At 38.2% G+C, this 16,374-nt stretch overlaps 1 protein-coding gene across 10 annotated transcripts in view; it reads left to right on the forward strand.

Annotated features, from left to right (window-relative positions):
- The window catches only part of pcloa (piccolo presynaptic cytomatrix protein a), a 46,319-nt gene that overhangs the window by 25,838 nt on the left and 4,107 nt on the right, over nt 1-16,374 (forward strand). For 2 of the 10 annotated variants that reach the window (XM_042748574.1, XM_042748600.1), the window contains 17 exons: nt 1,080-1,148; nt 2,178-2,263; nt 2,456-2,531; nt 4,267-4,392; nt 6,699-6,807; nt 7,299-7,360; nt 7,465-7,658; nt 7,762-7,812; nt 8,146-8,276; nt 9,502-9,528; nt 9,819-9,912; nt 11,071-11,142; nt 11,470-11,719; nt 12,229-12,417; nt 13,544-13,705; nt 15,518-15,659; nt 15,845-15,900. In XM_042748574.1, the coding sequence (XP_042604508.1) occupies nt 1,080-1,148; nt 2,178-2,263; nt 2,456-2,531; nt 4,267-4,392; nt 6,699-6,807; nt 7,299-7,360; nt 7,465-7,658; nt 7,762-7,812; nt 8,146-8,276; nt 9,502-9,528; nt 9,819-9,912; nt 11,071-11,142; nt 11,470-11,719; nt 12,229-12,417; nt 13,544-13,705; nt 15,518-15,659; nt 15,845-15,900 (1,896 nt within the window). The remainder of the gene's footprint in view (nt 1-1,079; nt 1,149-2,177; nt 2,264-2,455; nt 2,532-4,266; nt 4,393-6,698; nt 6,808-7,298; nt 7,361-7,464; nt 7,659-7,761; nt 7,813-8,145; nt 8,277-9,501; nt 9,529-9,818; nt 9,913-11,070; nt 11,143-11,469; nt 11,720-12,228; nt 12,418-13,543; nt 13,706-15,517; nt 15,660-15,844; nt 15,901-16,374) is intronic. The other 8 variants (XM_042748606.1, XM_042748619.1, XM_042748615.1 and 5 more) reach the window with 8 other exon arrangements.

A 16,374-nucleotide genomic window follows, 5' to 3' on the forward strand; every position in this document is an offset into this window, starting at 1 on the left:
TAGTTACAGTTGGATTTAAACATTTTTGCATGTGATTTCTTCATAGACAGAATTTTTTGTTTCTGTGTAAACTCTTGTAGTAGTGCATGCTTTCAGTCTTTGTATTTTTAGTTAATATTTACTTGTGCTGAAAAAAACTTACACTAAAAATCAAAGGACATACTATACATATCTCCTGTCATTAACATAAGAATACCCTTATAACCCATTTTTAGTTAAGCTTCTTGTAAACAATAGAGCTGCACATGTGTAATCTTTTAGTTATTTATTTATCTATAAAGTGCCTTATAACAAAATTCATAGTATAACTACACAGATTATATCTTCATTTAGTTATTTTGTATTGCTTTATAGATATGTTGAATTATATGTAAAACCTTAACCACAACAAACTGTATTAATGAGATATTTTGTTCAATATAAAGGTTGGGTATTAATTTTAACATTTTGTTAAAAGAAGTTTTAGTTTCCTTTCATACAGCCCATGCAAACTTCTTTCAGTGATAGATGATACTCTTCATGCATGTTGCTAGCATGTACCAGAGTAAATATTACCATGCCAGTTTGTGTTTGCATGTTTGATGTTCCTTTTATAAATAGGACAAGTGATGTGCATGTTTCTTCCTGTTTGGTTTTAAATAAACTCTTTCACTTTCTTGCATGTTTATCTGCTTTTTTTCACTTGGGAACTAATAAATGCCTTCAAATAGAAAGGACTATGCTTTTTCTCAGCTGTGTGTTTGTCTTTTGATTTCTACCTTTAATTAAGCCATTTAAACTATAGTCTTAAGATTGATGAGATCAGAACACTAGTTGATATGCATTGCATGCCTCTTTCCTTCATTATCTATGAAATGCATGAAATTACATTAACTTCATTGTAAAATACAAAAACATGAATATTGTAATTGTTACACAGTATAGAGTTAAAGAATCACACAACTTAGAATGCTAAGCTCAAACCCAAAATACCAATTTTTTTCATTTATCTGAAAAGTAACTGACCCATACATTTAACAGCATATGATGTGTTCATCATATGTGCCATCTGGAAGTAAATGCATTTGCCTTGGTTACAGCACTAAGTGAATCCCTGGTGGGTTTGAGCAGAGACGATCCAGGAAATTCACATGAGAATGTCACAAACGGTAGAGTATAACCACCTTAGACTCCTGCACGTCTCCCGTCTCCCCAACACCCCTGCTACCATGACCACCCACCTGCCAATCACCCAAATTCATCTCCATAACATATTGCAGGAAGTATGACCCAAATTCATCTCCATAACATATTGCAGGAAGTATGATGAATTTGCACACTAATGTAATGCTGTGCTATTGCATCTGTGATTAAATTGTAATTTCACACTCCTTTCTCTCTAAAAATAACGTTCATTTTTGCAGTTTAAGCTACTGCAAATTTCACCAGTTTGGCTAAAAAAAATCATTCATATAATACTAGTAATAGTTTTGCATATCAAATCTATTTAAAGTAATGACTTCCTGATAAAAATTGGTCACGCTTATAAAGCTATACACAATAATAGTGCTCCATGTTAGTGAGTGTTTGAGCATGTAACAGGATCTACATCTATCATATCCTTTTACATCTGTAAACACTAAAATTGTCTTCTGTTAAATGTTGATGACCTGCGGTCAATTATTCACTTGTCCATGACAAAATCTTAACATCTAACATTGCCTTTGAATATAAAACCATATAAATCTCTCCTTTTGCACATTGTAGCTGAAAGACCCATGCTAACACCAATACAAGATAATATGCCAAAATATTTCCTATACCTCTGTCTGTCATTAGCCCCTGTTTTATGAAAACCTGTGAATTTTAGGGGAAGGTACAGTAGCAAACAGACTTGCCCCAAATCGTCTTCTAAAGAATTCTTATGGAGAATTATATATAGAAAAACGAAATCCAATCTTACGACTTGTATCCTCAGGGTTTGTTTTAGTTTTAGGTTTGCATGCAAAAATAACTGCTCTACTTTATATAACCATTTCCTTTTCTGTCCCAGATGGCTCTATATTGTTTGAATTTGAGACTGCATATGTAACTTTGCTGTCTCTAGTACCTGATATTACCAGGGGGTCTTTAGATGTTTGTTTTAACAGACCGGCAAGCAAGACTTTAATGTTTTAAGTTCCATCTGTTTTTCTGAGCATACCATCTGCGACGGGAGGAAACTGACTGGTTTGATAAACCACGAGATGGACGCACAGAGAACGGACAAGGGGATAGAAGACAGGTGATACAGATGGTTTTTGCATTAGCATTTCATCACAATTAGGGAGGAGCACTGCAAGAAACCTAAAAAAAAATGAGACATTTCTAGAATTTAGATTCACTGTAAGAATTCATATCAGTTTTTCAGAAACATATTTTGTGTTAGAGTGTTAAGAAAATGAAGTCTGATTCTGCTAATTCGTTGTCCCTTTAGGGAAAGTCAGCACACTACCCGTTTCCACATGCCAGAATAAAACTACAGAGGGATCCCAAAGATCGTAGTGTATCAGGTAAGTGAAACCTGTCTAATACTCGGTGCTGTGCTGCATGGCTTCCTGACATGCTCCAACAATGTAGACAGACGTTTAGGATAGCTGCCCCTGATAAAAGAGGATCTGTTCGCTTACCAGGCCATCATAGAGAGATGCCCGAGGCTGTCTATGCAAACATTAGTTTCACCATGCTGAGATTGCATTGGCACAGTTTTATTTTATACCTACTACTAAACAACACATTAGCTCTTCTCCAGTTTCCCTTTAGCATCCCCTTGTGGCCCTCCATTTGCCACATCATTGCACACAAAATGTCAACAGACATGAAACCGCTGGGCCAAAGCACATCAGCTGTCTAGCCCCTCCTCATGTTTTGGTATGTCACGTACTGTAGGTGTGGTTGATTCCCCTCGATCTCCTGTGTCAGTGTTCCTTTAAGCATTAGAACGGGACAGACATTACTCAGCAATGTGGCAGATTGGCATTCCTCCAGTTTCATCAGTCATCAAAGCTCAAAATGGTGTGTAATTCACAAATTGGATTATCCTCATAATTAGAAACTGATTAATAAACCAGTGCCTTAACTGAATAAGGCTATAGTGAATGTCCTGTGCTGTGACTGGTGGATTTGTTGGACTTTATTTAAGGTAACGGAAGGGTCTGTGTACCATGAACCTTAATTAAATTAAAAATTGGGAGTGTAGGTCTGGAAAAGCTATTCAAAGGAAAGGTTTACTTAAAAAATGATTCTTATTTTTCATTTTTAAGTGAACTATCCCTTAAAAATTATTCACATTTTGCCCTTTTAAAAAAAACAAAAATACACAAGATCAATCAACAAATCAGTAAAAAATCTATCTTAATTTCATTATTCTATCAACATTTAAAAATTCTATCAACATTTAAAAATTTTCTTAAATTGTACAATTTATCAGCTTCTGTGTCACCTTAACAATCTTGACTACAAAAAAGTGAGCATAATATCCAAGGTCTAGCAACAGTTCAGTTTTGTCAGCAAAACCCAAACAAAAAAACAAAAAAAAAAATAACAACAAAATTAATACAAAAAAATATCCAAGGTCTAGCAACAGTTCAGTTATGTATCTGTATTGATATCAAAATATCCATAACGATTCTTTAACATTCAGTGCAAAAAATGTTAGCTTCAGTGGAAAATTGGTTTCTTCATATATGTACAAATGTTCTTTTACTAAGACTTTTTCACTGAAAGGTCTTTGGGCTATGTAAAAAATGATTGTCTTGGCATTCTCTGAGAAAATACCCTTTTAAATCTTCTTTATAAGAGTGCAAAATTAAATAGTTTTCAGAATATGGTGGGTACTTGAAACCAATATGCAAAACCAATAAGAGTAAAATTGAGAAATTCACTGATAAAAAAAAAGGCAGTCTTCTAGGCTTGTTAAGTGACGTGACATACAGCCAAGTATGGTGACCCATACTCAGAATTCATGGCTTCTGCATTTAATACCATCCAAAAATGCACACACACAGCAGTGAACACACACCCGGAGCAGTGGGCAGCCATTTATGCTGCGGCGCCCGGGGAGTAGTTGGGGGTTCGGTGCCTTGCGCAAGGGCACCTAAGTCGTGGGATTGCCGGGCCGAGACTCGAACCCACAACCATATAAATAACTATCAAAATCCATAACCACGGATGCATTCAAGCTACATGTTACTGTCTGGTGCAGGTTTTAGACCACCTTATGTGTAAGCAATACTCTTTTTCTCACAGGAAACGGACTGGGCATCCGTGTGGTTGGAGGAAAAGATGTTCCGGGCAGCAACGGGGACATTGGTGCATATGTTGCCAAAGTATTACCTGGAGGAGCTGCGGAACAGACGGGAAAGATTGTGGAAGGTAGGCACCTCAATGAAGGGTGGTTACACTTTTAAACCAGTCACTGAGTGAGTTCACTGTTTTGTTTAAGCTGAAGAGGTGTTTCGATGTTCACTGTCTCTTAGAGCAGGGAGAGAAGCACATCTGTTGACGTTAAGGGGCACAAATTGATGTGATATTTCAGAGCAGGAGACAGGAAAAACAAATGATGCTAATCCGCGTGATTCTTCACCTCCAGGCTCCAGGAGTGACTCATTCTTGATGTGAGAGATAAAGATAGAGAAGCAGAAAATGAAGTTGAAGTTTCAGGTTGATGACTGTGTTTCCTCTGCGTTAGGTGTTGCACAGGTGTAGGTGTTGCGCAGATCAAATGACAGTTGAGTGTTAAATTTATATCAAAACTTTGACTGAAATGTTTCTGGTGAGTTCAGCTGAAAAGAGTTTGAGGTTTTACTGCTTTATAACACTGTGTTGCAATGCTGTTATGTAAATGTGCGCTTTACAAAATTAACATTGACCTCATTGTGACAGATTCATCCAATGGTGGCTGACGGCTAGAGTCTCTCATTGACTTGGAAGAATCTTAACAGACTTTTGGAATAAAACCCAGAGTGAAATCTGAATTTCAGGACTGCTTTGGACTGTCTTGATGGACTATTTCAGCCATTATGATGGAGCTGAATTTTACAAGCTCTATTGATCCTAGTTGTGACAGAGACGTTAACACTCTCTCTTTCTCCAGGGGTGAGGGTGAGCACAAAGTGTAGTAAATTAGGTCTCCTTGGGCTCCAACTTTTGTGCTGCTTTCTCCCGGTTATAATTAATGAGGGGCCGGCATAGGTGGCGAGAGGAAAAGTGAAGCTGGAGGGAGTGGATCTGTCTGTGCACAGACTTATTTATGAGGCTATATACAACAGCTGGGCATTGTGAGAGAAGATTCTTGGCTTTAACTGGGACTGACGCTGCACGTCTGTCTTGCTCCTCCTCCTACTCCTCTCACACTCTTTATCAAATATCACTTTGTATTTAGACATCTGATTCCTCAGCTGTATCCTCTTCTCATCTCATCTCTTCTCGTCTTGTCTTGTCTCTTCTAATCTCATCTTGTCTCTTCTCTTCTCATATCTTCTCTTCTTTTGTCTCATTCATCTTGTTTATCCTGTCTCGTCTCATCTTGTAACTTACTGTCTGGTCTCTTCTATTCTCATCTTGTCTCATTTCATCTTATATAGTCTCATCTTTTCTCTTCACATCTGCTTTTGCCTACTCTTTCCGTCTCTTCTCGTGTCAACTATTTCAACTCTTCTCATGTTGGGACTTCTCATCTAATCTTATTCTCATGTCTACTCTTCTTGTCAGTTTGCTTCTCATTTTCCCATCTTTTCTCATCTTGTCTCGTTTCTTATTGCCTTGTCTTTCTCCTCTTGTCTTGTCTCTTCTCGCCCTGTCTCTCTCATCTTGTCTTGACTCTTTTCTTGTATCTACTTTCATTTAATCTTATCTGGTCTCTTCATTACCCTTTTCTTGTCTTGTCTCTCAACCTTTCTCATCATCTTTTCTCATCACATCTCGTTCCTTCTCTTCTATTTTGATCTTTTCTCATATCTACTTTTGTCTCATCTCATCTCTTGCCCCCTCTCTTTTCTTTTGATCTGCTCTCTTTTCATATCTACTCTTGTCTCATCTCATCTTAGTTAATCTCTTCTAGTATCCTCTTCTCTCTTCTTGTCTCATCTCACATCGTATCGTCTCTCTCCCACATATTGTCCCAGCAGCAGCTGAGGCTTCTTAAGGGTAAAATGTCAAATGTTTCTGCTTGCTGTAAGTGTGATTATGCATGCAGTCGGCATGGTTACAACAGCCATGTGACTCATGTATATTCTCAAGCTCAAAAGAACAGGCTTGTGTTAAACAGTGGAGTAATGTGAGCCGGCTGTTCAGTCTCTCACATTGAACTATTAGAATCTGTGAGTGTGTACAGTTACAGTACATGACATGCGTACACATTCACCTCCAGGGACCCCAAGCATCCACTGTAATGTGGGAGCTTCGAAACATCGAAAGCGGGCCTACCTGGCCTACCTGAAGACACGTTTTCATCTGTGTAAGTGCACCAACAAAATGGTTTCAGTTTGCTGTGACTTGGAGAGAACTCTACTGCACGTGTTTCCCTCTACTTTCTCACAGGGTTTCTACAGCATGCATCGTTTAATTGAAAGACATCATGTATAATGTTGCAGTGCTTTTCACAGCGTGTTTGATCTTCCAGATTGTGAAGACTAAAATGTATCCAGTGGCTGATTTTATGTGTGTGTGTGTTTGCATAGGAATGCAAGTTCTGGAGTGGAACAGCATTTCCTTGACTAGTAAGACGTACGAGGAGGTGCAGGGTCTGGTTGGTCACCAGGTTGGAGAGGCGGAGATATGTGTCAGACTGTGAGTGCCAGATTTGCATAGCAACTTATCATTTAAATGTGCTTTAAGTCATTTTTACTTTTACTTTCTATCTGATAAGAAAGTTGTACAGCTTAAGAAATGATTAGTACTTGTTTGGAAAAATTAGTGCTTAGTTATTGTCATAGAAGTAAAACTGAAACACTGTTCCTAACCCATTTTTTATTCTGCATTCTGATGTATTTCTTAATAAAACATGATATTTAATAAGAAGAAATGTAGGGCGGGAATAAATCATGAAAAATTGGCCTTATGTATTTTTATTTAAAAAATGGTTAGAGGCAAAGTGTCTGAAAAAGTAAAAAAGGATTTGTGACTTCAACCAAAAAGTAAAGCCATTTGAGTGCCAAAAAAAGTAACATTTTTACAAAAAAGTACATTAAAACCAGGAGTGTACATTTAAGAGAGCAAATAGGGTCCATTCACCTAACTTTCTGTCTTTTGACCATGATTTTTCTTTTTGTCATTTCCAGTGACCTAAATATGCTGTCTGATTCTGAAAGCTCCCACCTAGACCTTCAAGACCAGACCAAAGGTGAGAACCTCCAGTCAGTGGAGAAGGCAATCAAATGATAATGTCCTAATTAACCTCAATGGCACTTTATCACTAACTTCTGACTTGCATTTATAAATATACAGGAGAAAGACCTCCGCGGTCACCAGGTGTGGACCCTAAGCAGCTGGCTGCCGAGCTACAGAAAGTGTCCCAGCAGCAGATGCCGTCCTCCTCTGCATCAGCACTGGATAAAGCCTCAGCGTCCACTGGCTCCAGTGCAGTTCCTAGCCCTGGCCAGCCTGGTTCACCCTCTGTCAGCAAGAAACGTCACAGCAAGGTATGCATATGCCATGCACACGCAATTATTTGATGCCTTTTTGTGTACAATGAGGTAAATGCGTAACTGTGTCTTTTCTTACTGCTGATGTTTTGTTTCTTAGACCTCTGAGGCTGCAAAAACTCAGTCCTACCCAGTGTCAGGAGAGATCCAGGTAGATTTTGGCTCTCATTAACGCAGCTATAAGAGTAGCTTATTCAGGCCATGGAAAACCTGGAAATGTCAGGGAAATTAAAAATTGTGTTTTACAGACCTGCATAAGTGGAAATTTCTGTAGTTGATATAACTCTTCTAGTTATGCTCAGCTCTAAAATATTTCTTCAGCTAGAAATTGCTCATTATGAGTGCATTCCCTATTGTGTAAAGTGAATTAATTGGTCAGAACCCTACTTATTAATGAACAGAATGTATTTATGTCCTATTAATTTATCTTTTTAGTAGTGGAAAGTGGAAAAAACATTTCTTACTTTCTTTCTTCGATTTTCAGCTTCAAATAAATTACGACAAACAGCTGGGAAATCTCATCGTCCATGTTCTTCAAGCACGAAATCTGGCACCCCGGGACAATAACGGCTATTCGGATCCGTTCGTTAAAGTTTACTTGCTGCCAGGTAGAGGGTAAGTACATTGAGTAAAACTCAAGTGATTGGAACTGAATTGTGTCTCAAGGTTTCAGCCTCAGTGTGAACAACCAACTGTAGCTGGTCACTTTACATGTTCAGCCTCTTCCTTTTCAAGCTACCTAATAAAACAGCTATGTAAGACTACAGAGAGTGTGAAAATAAGATGCCAGTATAATTTAAAATCTGGATTCTTGACTTTAAAAATATAAATCCACCTGTTTCACCCTTGGCACTGGAAATTAAGTCTCCCACAGCTGTTATTCAGTCCTAGCTGCTACTTTCTCTGAGTTAACGAAACAGAAAATCACTTATCCAGCTGTAATTAGCACCAGGTCTGTGGGAAAGACCTGGAAAGGATTATGCATATTGTGTAAGACTTAGTTTTTGGCTGTATATGATCGTGTGTGTGTGTGTGTGTGTGTGTGTGTGTGTGTGTGTGTGTGTGTGTGCGTCTCCATACATTTTGTGCAGTGAGTGAGTCAGCAAAAGAGGAAAACCAATGCCAGTTCAGTTTGTGTGTAAAATGATAGTGCTGACTGATATTTGTAGGTTGGTGTGTATGTTTGTGTATGTGTGCTTGGGATCATTTCTGGCTCTCATCTGATCATGCAGTACTTGTGGATTGAACCTACAGAAACAGAAGCTCTCCATTTCTCAACTCCATATGTGACCCTGGACAAGCCATAAGGGTACATTTTTCAAAATTAAGCATTATACATCATAAAAGCTGAATAAATAATCTTTCCATTGATGTTTGTTTTGTTAGTATAGGACAATATTTGGCTGAGATACAACTGTAAGAAAAAAGCCTTTAAAGTTGTCCAAATGAAGTTCTTATGAATTACGAATCATGAATGAAATATGAAGCAATGCATATTACTAATCAAAAACTAAGTTTTGATATATTTACAGTAGGACATTTACAAAATATCTTCATGGAACATGATCTTTACTTAATGTCCTAATAATTTTGAAAAAAAATAAAAATCAACAAAATAAACCCAAACATTGGTTTTTTTTGGCTATTGCTACAAATATACCCCAGCGACTTAAGAATGGTTTGTGGTCCAGGGTCACATATGGGCATGAATGCATGGGCTACTACAAACACACACACACACACAGGCACACACACACACACACACACACACACACATCTTTGCATTCTCCCACTCATCACTGATTGTTGTCTGTTTTTGCTGCATGCTGGATCTTCACAGTCAGGTCATGGTTGTGCAGAATGCCAGGTATGTGATTCTTTCCTACGGTACCAGCACATTATACAAGACTTGGCCAAGCTTGGACATGAATGGCTCAATGATATAGTGTTTTGCTCCTTATATCATCGTTACACATTTGATCATTTTCTCAAAGTAGTATATGGTCGCTGCAGCAACACAAGTGGGCCTATACTAGACGTCCTTCATTGTGCAAACCATTTGCCACCAGTGTGAGGTGTTTCATGGTTAGGTTCATGCCAAACTGATTTTCTGCTGGCAACTCTAGGTGACCTCTTGTGGTTTGTTATCTATTGCAGTGCTGAAAACAAAAGAAGGTCCAAACATGTTCAGAAGAGCCTGAACCCAGAGTGGAACCAAACTGTCATCTACAAAAATATCCACCTGGAACAGGTAAACTACAACCTCGCAATCATTTGCACACGTCTAGGTTGCAGATATCTAGAAAACCAAAAGAGAAATCTGACTTCACTTTGATGGAATATGCTTTTTTTTTAGTTTGAACATCTCATGTCAGTTTTGAGATTTCAATTATCTGAAAGCTCTTCAGAGAGAATCTCAGGCTTTTGGTGCAAAGAGGGAAAAGTCTGTTGTCTCCCAGAAGTGCTTTAGTCTAATTAAGACCAAAGAGCTTCCTAAGTCTGTTGAGCTCTCTGGGGCAGCTGCAGACAGATGTGATTGATATGTTTTTACTGGACTATTGAAGCAAGGCGAGTGGTTTGTAATTGAAAGAGAAAGACAAAATGCAGGTAGGTGAGGCTTGTATTGAAAACCATCTGGATTTAATGCTTAATGTTGCATATCGTGTTGGAGATGTTTGCTGGTTTAACAGAAAATAGATATTTTCTTAATCAGTATTTTTTACTTGCTTTCCAGTAAAAGCATAAAAATGTTCTAATAATAAAATAATTTTACTTCAGAAGCAAAGTTCAGAGATTCAGAATGTTTTAGAAAGTCTATTATACTCACCATGGCTGTATTTATTTGATTAAAAATACAGTCAAAACAGTAATTTTGTGAAATATTATTACAATTTAAAATAACTGTTTTCTATTTTAAGATATTTTAAAATGTAATTTATTCATGTGTTTCAAAGCTGAATTTTCAGCATCATCACTCCAGTGTCACATAATCCTTCAGAAATCATTTTAATGGGCTGATTTGGTGCTCAAGAAAATATTTATTTTTATTATCAAGGTTGAAAACAATTGTGCTGCTTAATATTTTTGTGGAAACCATGATAAATTATTACTTTGATCGATGTATAGAAAGTATAAAAATACAGAATTGATTTGAAATATAGTTTTTTGTAACATTATAAATCTTTACTGTCACTTTTGAATAAAAGTATTGTTTTATTCATTTATTTGTATTTTTTGAGGTTTCTTTTGACATTTTAAATGGTAGTGTATGTTTTGGAATATAGCTTCTCAAGGAATAGTTCAGTTCAAGTTACTTAGAATGACAACATTAAAATAATGTATGGTAATAGAGTCACTAATTAAATCATCTTGGCATTGAATACTCTGTGTTTGTGTGGTGTGTGTTTAGCTAAGAAAGAAGACACTGGAGGTCAGCGTGTGGGACTACGACAAGAGCTCTGCCAATGACTTCTTGGGAGAGGTGATAACCTATAAGCTTTAAACACACTTTGAAAGATTAAACACCAGGTCCAATGTGTGCTAAACGATACAGAAGTGTGTGTTTGTATATATATATATATATATATATATATATATATATATTATATATATATATATATATTCAGTATCTGAACTTTAAAAAATGATTCAGGTGTGAATTATGTGTGTGTGTGTGTGTGTGTGTGTGTGTATATATATATATATATATATATATATCTATATTATATATATATATATATATATATAAGAATTTAGATAAAAAACACACACTGCTATCAGTGAATAATAATATTGATGGGCTTTGCAGGTACTAATTGACCTGTCCAACACGGCCCAACTGGACAACGTCCCACGCTGGCTGCCTCTAAAGGAGCAGAGTGAGGGCGAGCATCACCGGCGTTCTCACTCGGGACAGGGCCGCCAGCACTCACCCAAACCCCACGGAGGACACGGGAGCCAGCATTCCCCAAAAACCTCTGGCCACAGCAAGGAGGACTCGCCCAAATCCTCGGTCATCAAGAGCCGTAGTCACGGAATCTTCCCTGACCCTGCCAAGGGTAGGACCACAAGTCGCATGGAACTTCAGCCACTTCTCCTTTCACATTTCCAGTCGTGATGTCTTCCTCTTTTCCATCCTTCTATTGCTGTCATTCCTAAGCATTCTGTCCTCTCTTCCTCTCTCTTTATTGTTCTTGCTTTCACTTGATCTCTCCATCCTGTATTTCTCAAGCTTCCTAGCTTTGGCTTCCCGCTCTCCATATATGTGTGTTCAGTTCACAGCAGCGCTGAGCTCACCAGCGCTTCACTCCAGCCACCTCACACAGGGTGTGACAGGGCCGCTCTGACAGGAAGCAGCCTGCTTAGATGCTAACTAGGGCACAATAGTTAGACCTTAAGTATCACATTCATTTGTGTCAGACTCAATGGAGACTCAATTTCAAATAACCTAACAACATAATAATTGTAGAATAAAAATAAGTATGATTTTTTGAAGAATTAAAATTAATAAATAGGCAAAAGTAGGGAACGAAATGCCCTTGTGGTAATTTGGTTCTGGGTGTTTTAGACACGCAGGTCCTTGCTATTGAAAAATCTCACAGTAGCCCCAGCACATCGAAGCCGTCTCTCTCCGAGGGCCAAGCTCGCCCCCACGGAGGCCCACGTGCTCATGGCAAAAGTGGTACTGCCCGGGCACACCTTGACGATGCCGCGACAATCGCGGAAGCTGCCGGCCAGCAGCCGCGTCTCCAACCAAGTAAACGACGCAAATAAAACCTCCACAGCATGGCTGCCTTCGCACTCATCTGTTCCTCCTTCTGTTCTTTTTCACTGCCCTCTTTTGTTTTTTCCCCCTTTCCCTGTTGTTGTTTTCTGGTTTCTCCCATTGTACTTCCTCTGGTCCCACTGTGGTCACAGTCTGTCACTTCACTTCCACTTCGCCTGTGTGTTCTCACCGGTGTGTTGGGAATGCATCACATTTGCACACATACAGGAAGAGTATTATTCTTTTTCCAACAATTTTTAACACTTTTAATAATCATAACAATTTAAAACTAAACTTTGAATTAATGAAATATAGTTTCACTGCACCCTTAAATCACATCTTTTAAATTTTCTGTTCCTGTAGCGCAGCTAGCATGGCATAAGCCAAGGTAATGTGTTTGATTCCCAGGGAACACACAATAAGCATATGCATAAAATAATGGTGAAATCTTTTAGGATTGTGAGTCTCAGTACAGCCTAAATACAGTTTCTGACCTAGTCAGGCACTTTGCTGCCTTCCACTGGATGCTAACTAAGATTACTAAGACCTGTCAATCACTGCGAGGAGATCTGACTGCAAATGTCAGGCACCTAGTTGGCAGACTTGTGCTTTTACCCCACAGTGACATGTTGAAACCATGCCACTAAGGCTATTTTAGGTAAAACCTGCTCAATTTACTATTTTATTAAAGTTAGACAGCAAATGACCATCTCTGATCAGCACACACATACATAGCGACATGTTTTGCCCCCTTGAACCCTTCACCACAGCCCTGACAACCTTTCTTTTATTTATCCCATTGAGTTGTTTTCTGTCCCAGACGGCCGGCTTTTCAGCAGCTTCCCCACTTTACCAAGATGGCCGTGCATGTGGCCGCCTGCTCCTTAAAGCACATCCCACCCTGCCCCCACTCTCTGCGGCTCTCGCTGGCCTACACTGCACCTCAGTCGACGCTGTAAGCGTACTGTGGCTGCATGTGACTATGACCTACAGTAAAAGCTGGTGGTGTCCATTTTGTGACAAGTTCATACTCTGAGTCTCCATCTCGCCTCCCTTCTCCCCTCTCCAAACCTCCCCTCCTTCTCGCCCCCACCCCGTGACTGATATATGGCCCCAGCCCAAAATGTCCGCCTCAACCCAAAGCACCACAGGCACAGCGTAGTTGGTGTGCTCACCATTCAGAGAGCCCCATCCGAGTCGCCGGCCAATGAGATCCCTGACGGCCGTCACCTGACTCTCAGGAAAGCCATGTCTGAAGAGAGGCCACAGCCGGATGGAGGTGAGAGTTGATTGCGTCTCGTATGATTGCCGATGACAGCAAGAGAGAAAGAGCGAGAGGATGTTGAGTTACTAACGCACATCTTAACTAGCGGAACTAGCTGAGGACACTGTTTGAATTGCAAAGGGTGCTTTGTGCCCACGAAGGGCACTGCGGGAAGGGGACGCTATCCGAAGGGTCCAAATGAAAGTGAGCAACTGGATCCTTTTACACAAAACTGTTACAGAAGATGATAAAGGAAGTAAATTTGAAGTTATGATAACGTGAACCTGGGTGCTGCATCATTACGATTTGTTTAGGTGCTGTTAAACATCCCAGGACTAAATATTTCTTTACATATTTACATAAGTAGAAGTTCAACAGCACGAAATACATTTTCATTAAATACACAAAGGGTCAGTAATTGAGATTTTTAGCATTAGCATGAATTTTGCTATCAAGTAAAAGGCTTTTTCTCACCGAGACAAAGGTTTGGTGCAATTATTAATATTTTAATTTGAATGAATGACAGTTAATGTGTCCGTTCAGACCAAAACAGACAATTTTACTATTTTTTTAACGGAGAGTTATTCTAATCATTTTTCCATCACACTAATGATTTAGTGTTTGATGAACTTGCCAAAATTAACAATTAAAAATCAGAACAGCTGTTCGAAAACATTTAAATGCTGATTTTATTTTTTCTCCATGATAAGCGAGTGTCAGGAATGTAAAGTTGTGCAGATTTTGTGTGTTTTTATTGCAACATTTTAAACAATGAACCCAAAGGCAATTATGACAAATATAAGTTATTCTAATCAAATACTGCAACAAACATTAGAATATTAATATAAAAGCTTTTCTGCCACCTACTGCCTGAGAGTGAAATTGCATTTTCATTCAGGCCATTTGCAGTTTTTTTTTCAGGTTGGTCTGAACATTCAAATTACATATAGGCTGATTTTTCGTGTCAGCAATCGTGTTGGTATGAACAGGCCTGAAATTTGCAGATTCACAATAGAGTAGCAGTGATGCTTGTCGTGCAAATACGTGCAAATGCCATGCAACCTTCGAAGTCCTCAGTTTTTCAAGTGATTGGGACCTAGTGATGCTCACTTTCGACTGGAATCTGCTTTCTGCCACTTCACAGGAAATTCATGCAGCGAGTCTCAGTCTGCTTCAACAGTCCAGCAACGGGCTTCCTTAAAACCAGGGGACAGAACAGTAGCGCTCAACTATGATGACAAACACTAGGAGGGAGTGCCAACTCCCTGACCATCCCAAGAGATTCTCATAAACCGCCTGTTTTTAGTATTACTGTTGCTGAATCTGTTTGAAAAAAGACTATGTGCATGAATTACGTGCCAAAATCATGCATCCCACGTCACACCATCAACATTACTTTCAGGCAAACACTGCATCAACATAAAAAAAAACTATTAAAATACGATTAATCGTACTTAACCACAATTAACATAAACTTAGCGTAATTCTAAAAGAATTAGCATAATGAAATTACTTAATGTACAAAACTCAAATACACATATTACTAATGAACAGTTTAATTTGTTGTGTCTGTGCTTTTGCTTCTTTCATCTAAAGTCTGCTTAGCATATTTCTGTCTGTGCTATTTCCTTTCATTTATGGAGTGCTGTCATGCTTTCTTTAAATGTTGCCAGCAGTATCTACAGTATTTGTGTGTATGTGTGTGTGTGTGTGGGTTTGTTGGGAGTGGATATGTGAATATCTACCCCATAATTGATAGTTACCAGTTGCAAACTAGTAGTAGTGTATGTGACTCATGCAACTCACATAGTCCACTTCAAAAAACAGCGTCCCGCAGCCATAGATCTGGTGATGCTCCTGTTACTGCAGCCTCATTGGACAGTGGTCTGAGTGGCAGTGCCTTTAGCCTATTGGATGAAGAGGGCGGGACCAATGCAGTAGATAGTGCTATCTTCCAGGTCCCCAGATTGTGAGTGCTTTCCATATGACTCCCATAATATTTGCTAATTAGTCACATTTTGTTTGAAATAATCTACAGTTTCATGGTTTTATTTGGTAGAATCTAGACTGCTTTTTTTGTGTTGTATTTATTCAAATTCCTCTATTTTCTTGGCACTCCACGGGTTCTCTGACCTGATGTTGTTTATTATTCAGGGGAAAGATTCCAAACGGCACAGAAGCTGTTAAATCCGCTCATGGAGATACGGAGGGTAATGTTTGCATGGGATGTTGTGTGGTTTCGTGATTTTTTTGTGCATGTTTGTCAAAAGCAGGTTATTTGGGAGTACAATGTGACAGCTAAGAAGTTTAATTTCTTTTCTATTTTATATATATAGATATATATATATATATATATATATATATATATATATATACACACACACACATACAGTATATATATATATATATATATATATATATATATATATATATATATATATATATAATTATTACAACTACTGTTTTTACTACTACTACTATAATAATGTGTGTGTATATATATATATATATATATATATATATATATATATATATATATATATAAAATTAAAATTTTATGAATTTCATTAGATCATACTTTTATCTACAGTTCAAAAGTATGTGGTTTGTAAAATTTCTTAATATTTTTCAAAGAAGCCTTTTATACTCTCCAAAGATGCATTTATTTGATCGAAATACAGTAA

Source organism: Cyprinus carpio, chromosome A4 (genome assembly GCF_018340385.1).
Source record: "Cyprinus carpio isolate SPL01 chromosome A4, ASM1834038v1, whole genome shotgun sequence".
NCBI classification, from domain to species: domain Eukaryota; kingdom Metazoa; phylum Chordata; class Actinopteri; order Cypriniformes; family Cyprinidae; genus Cyprinus; species Cyprinus carpio.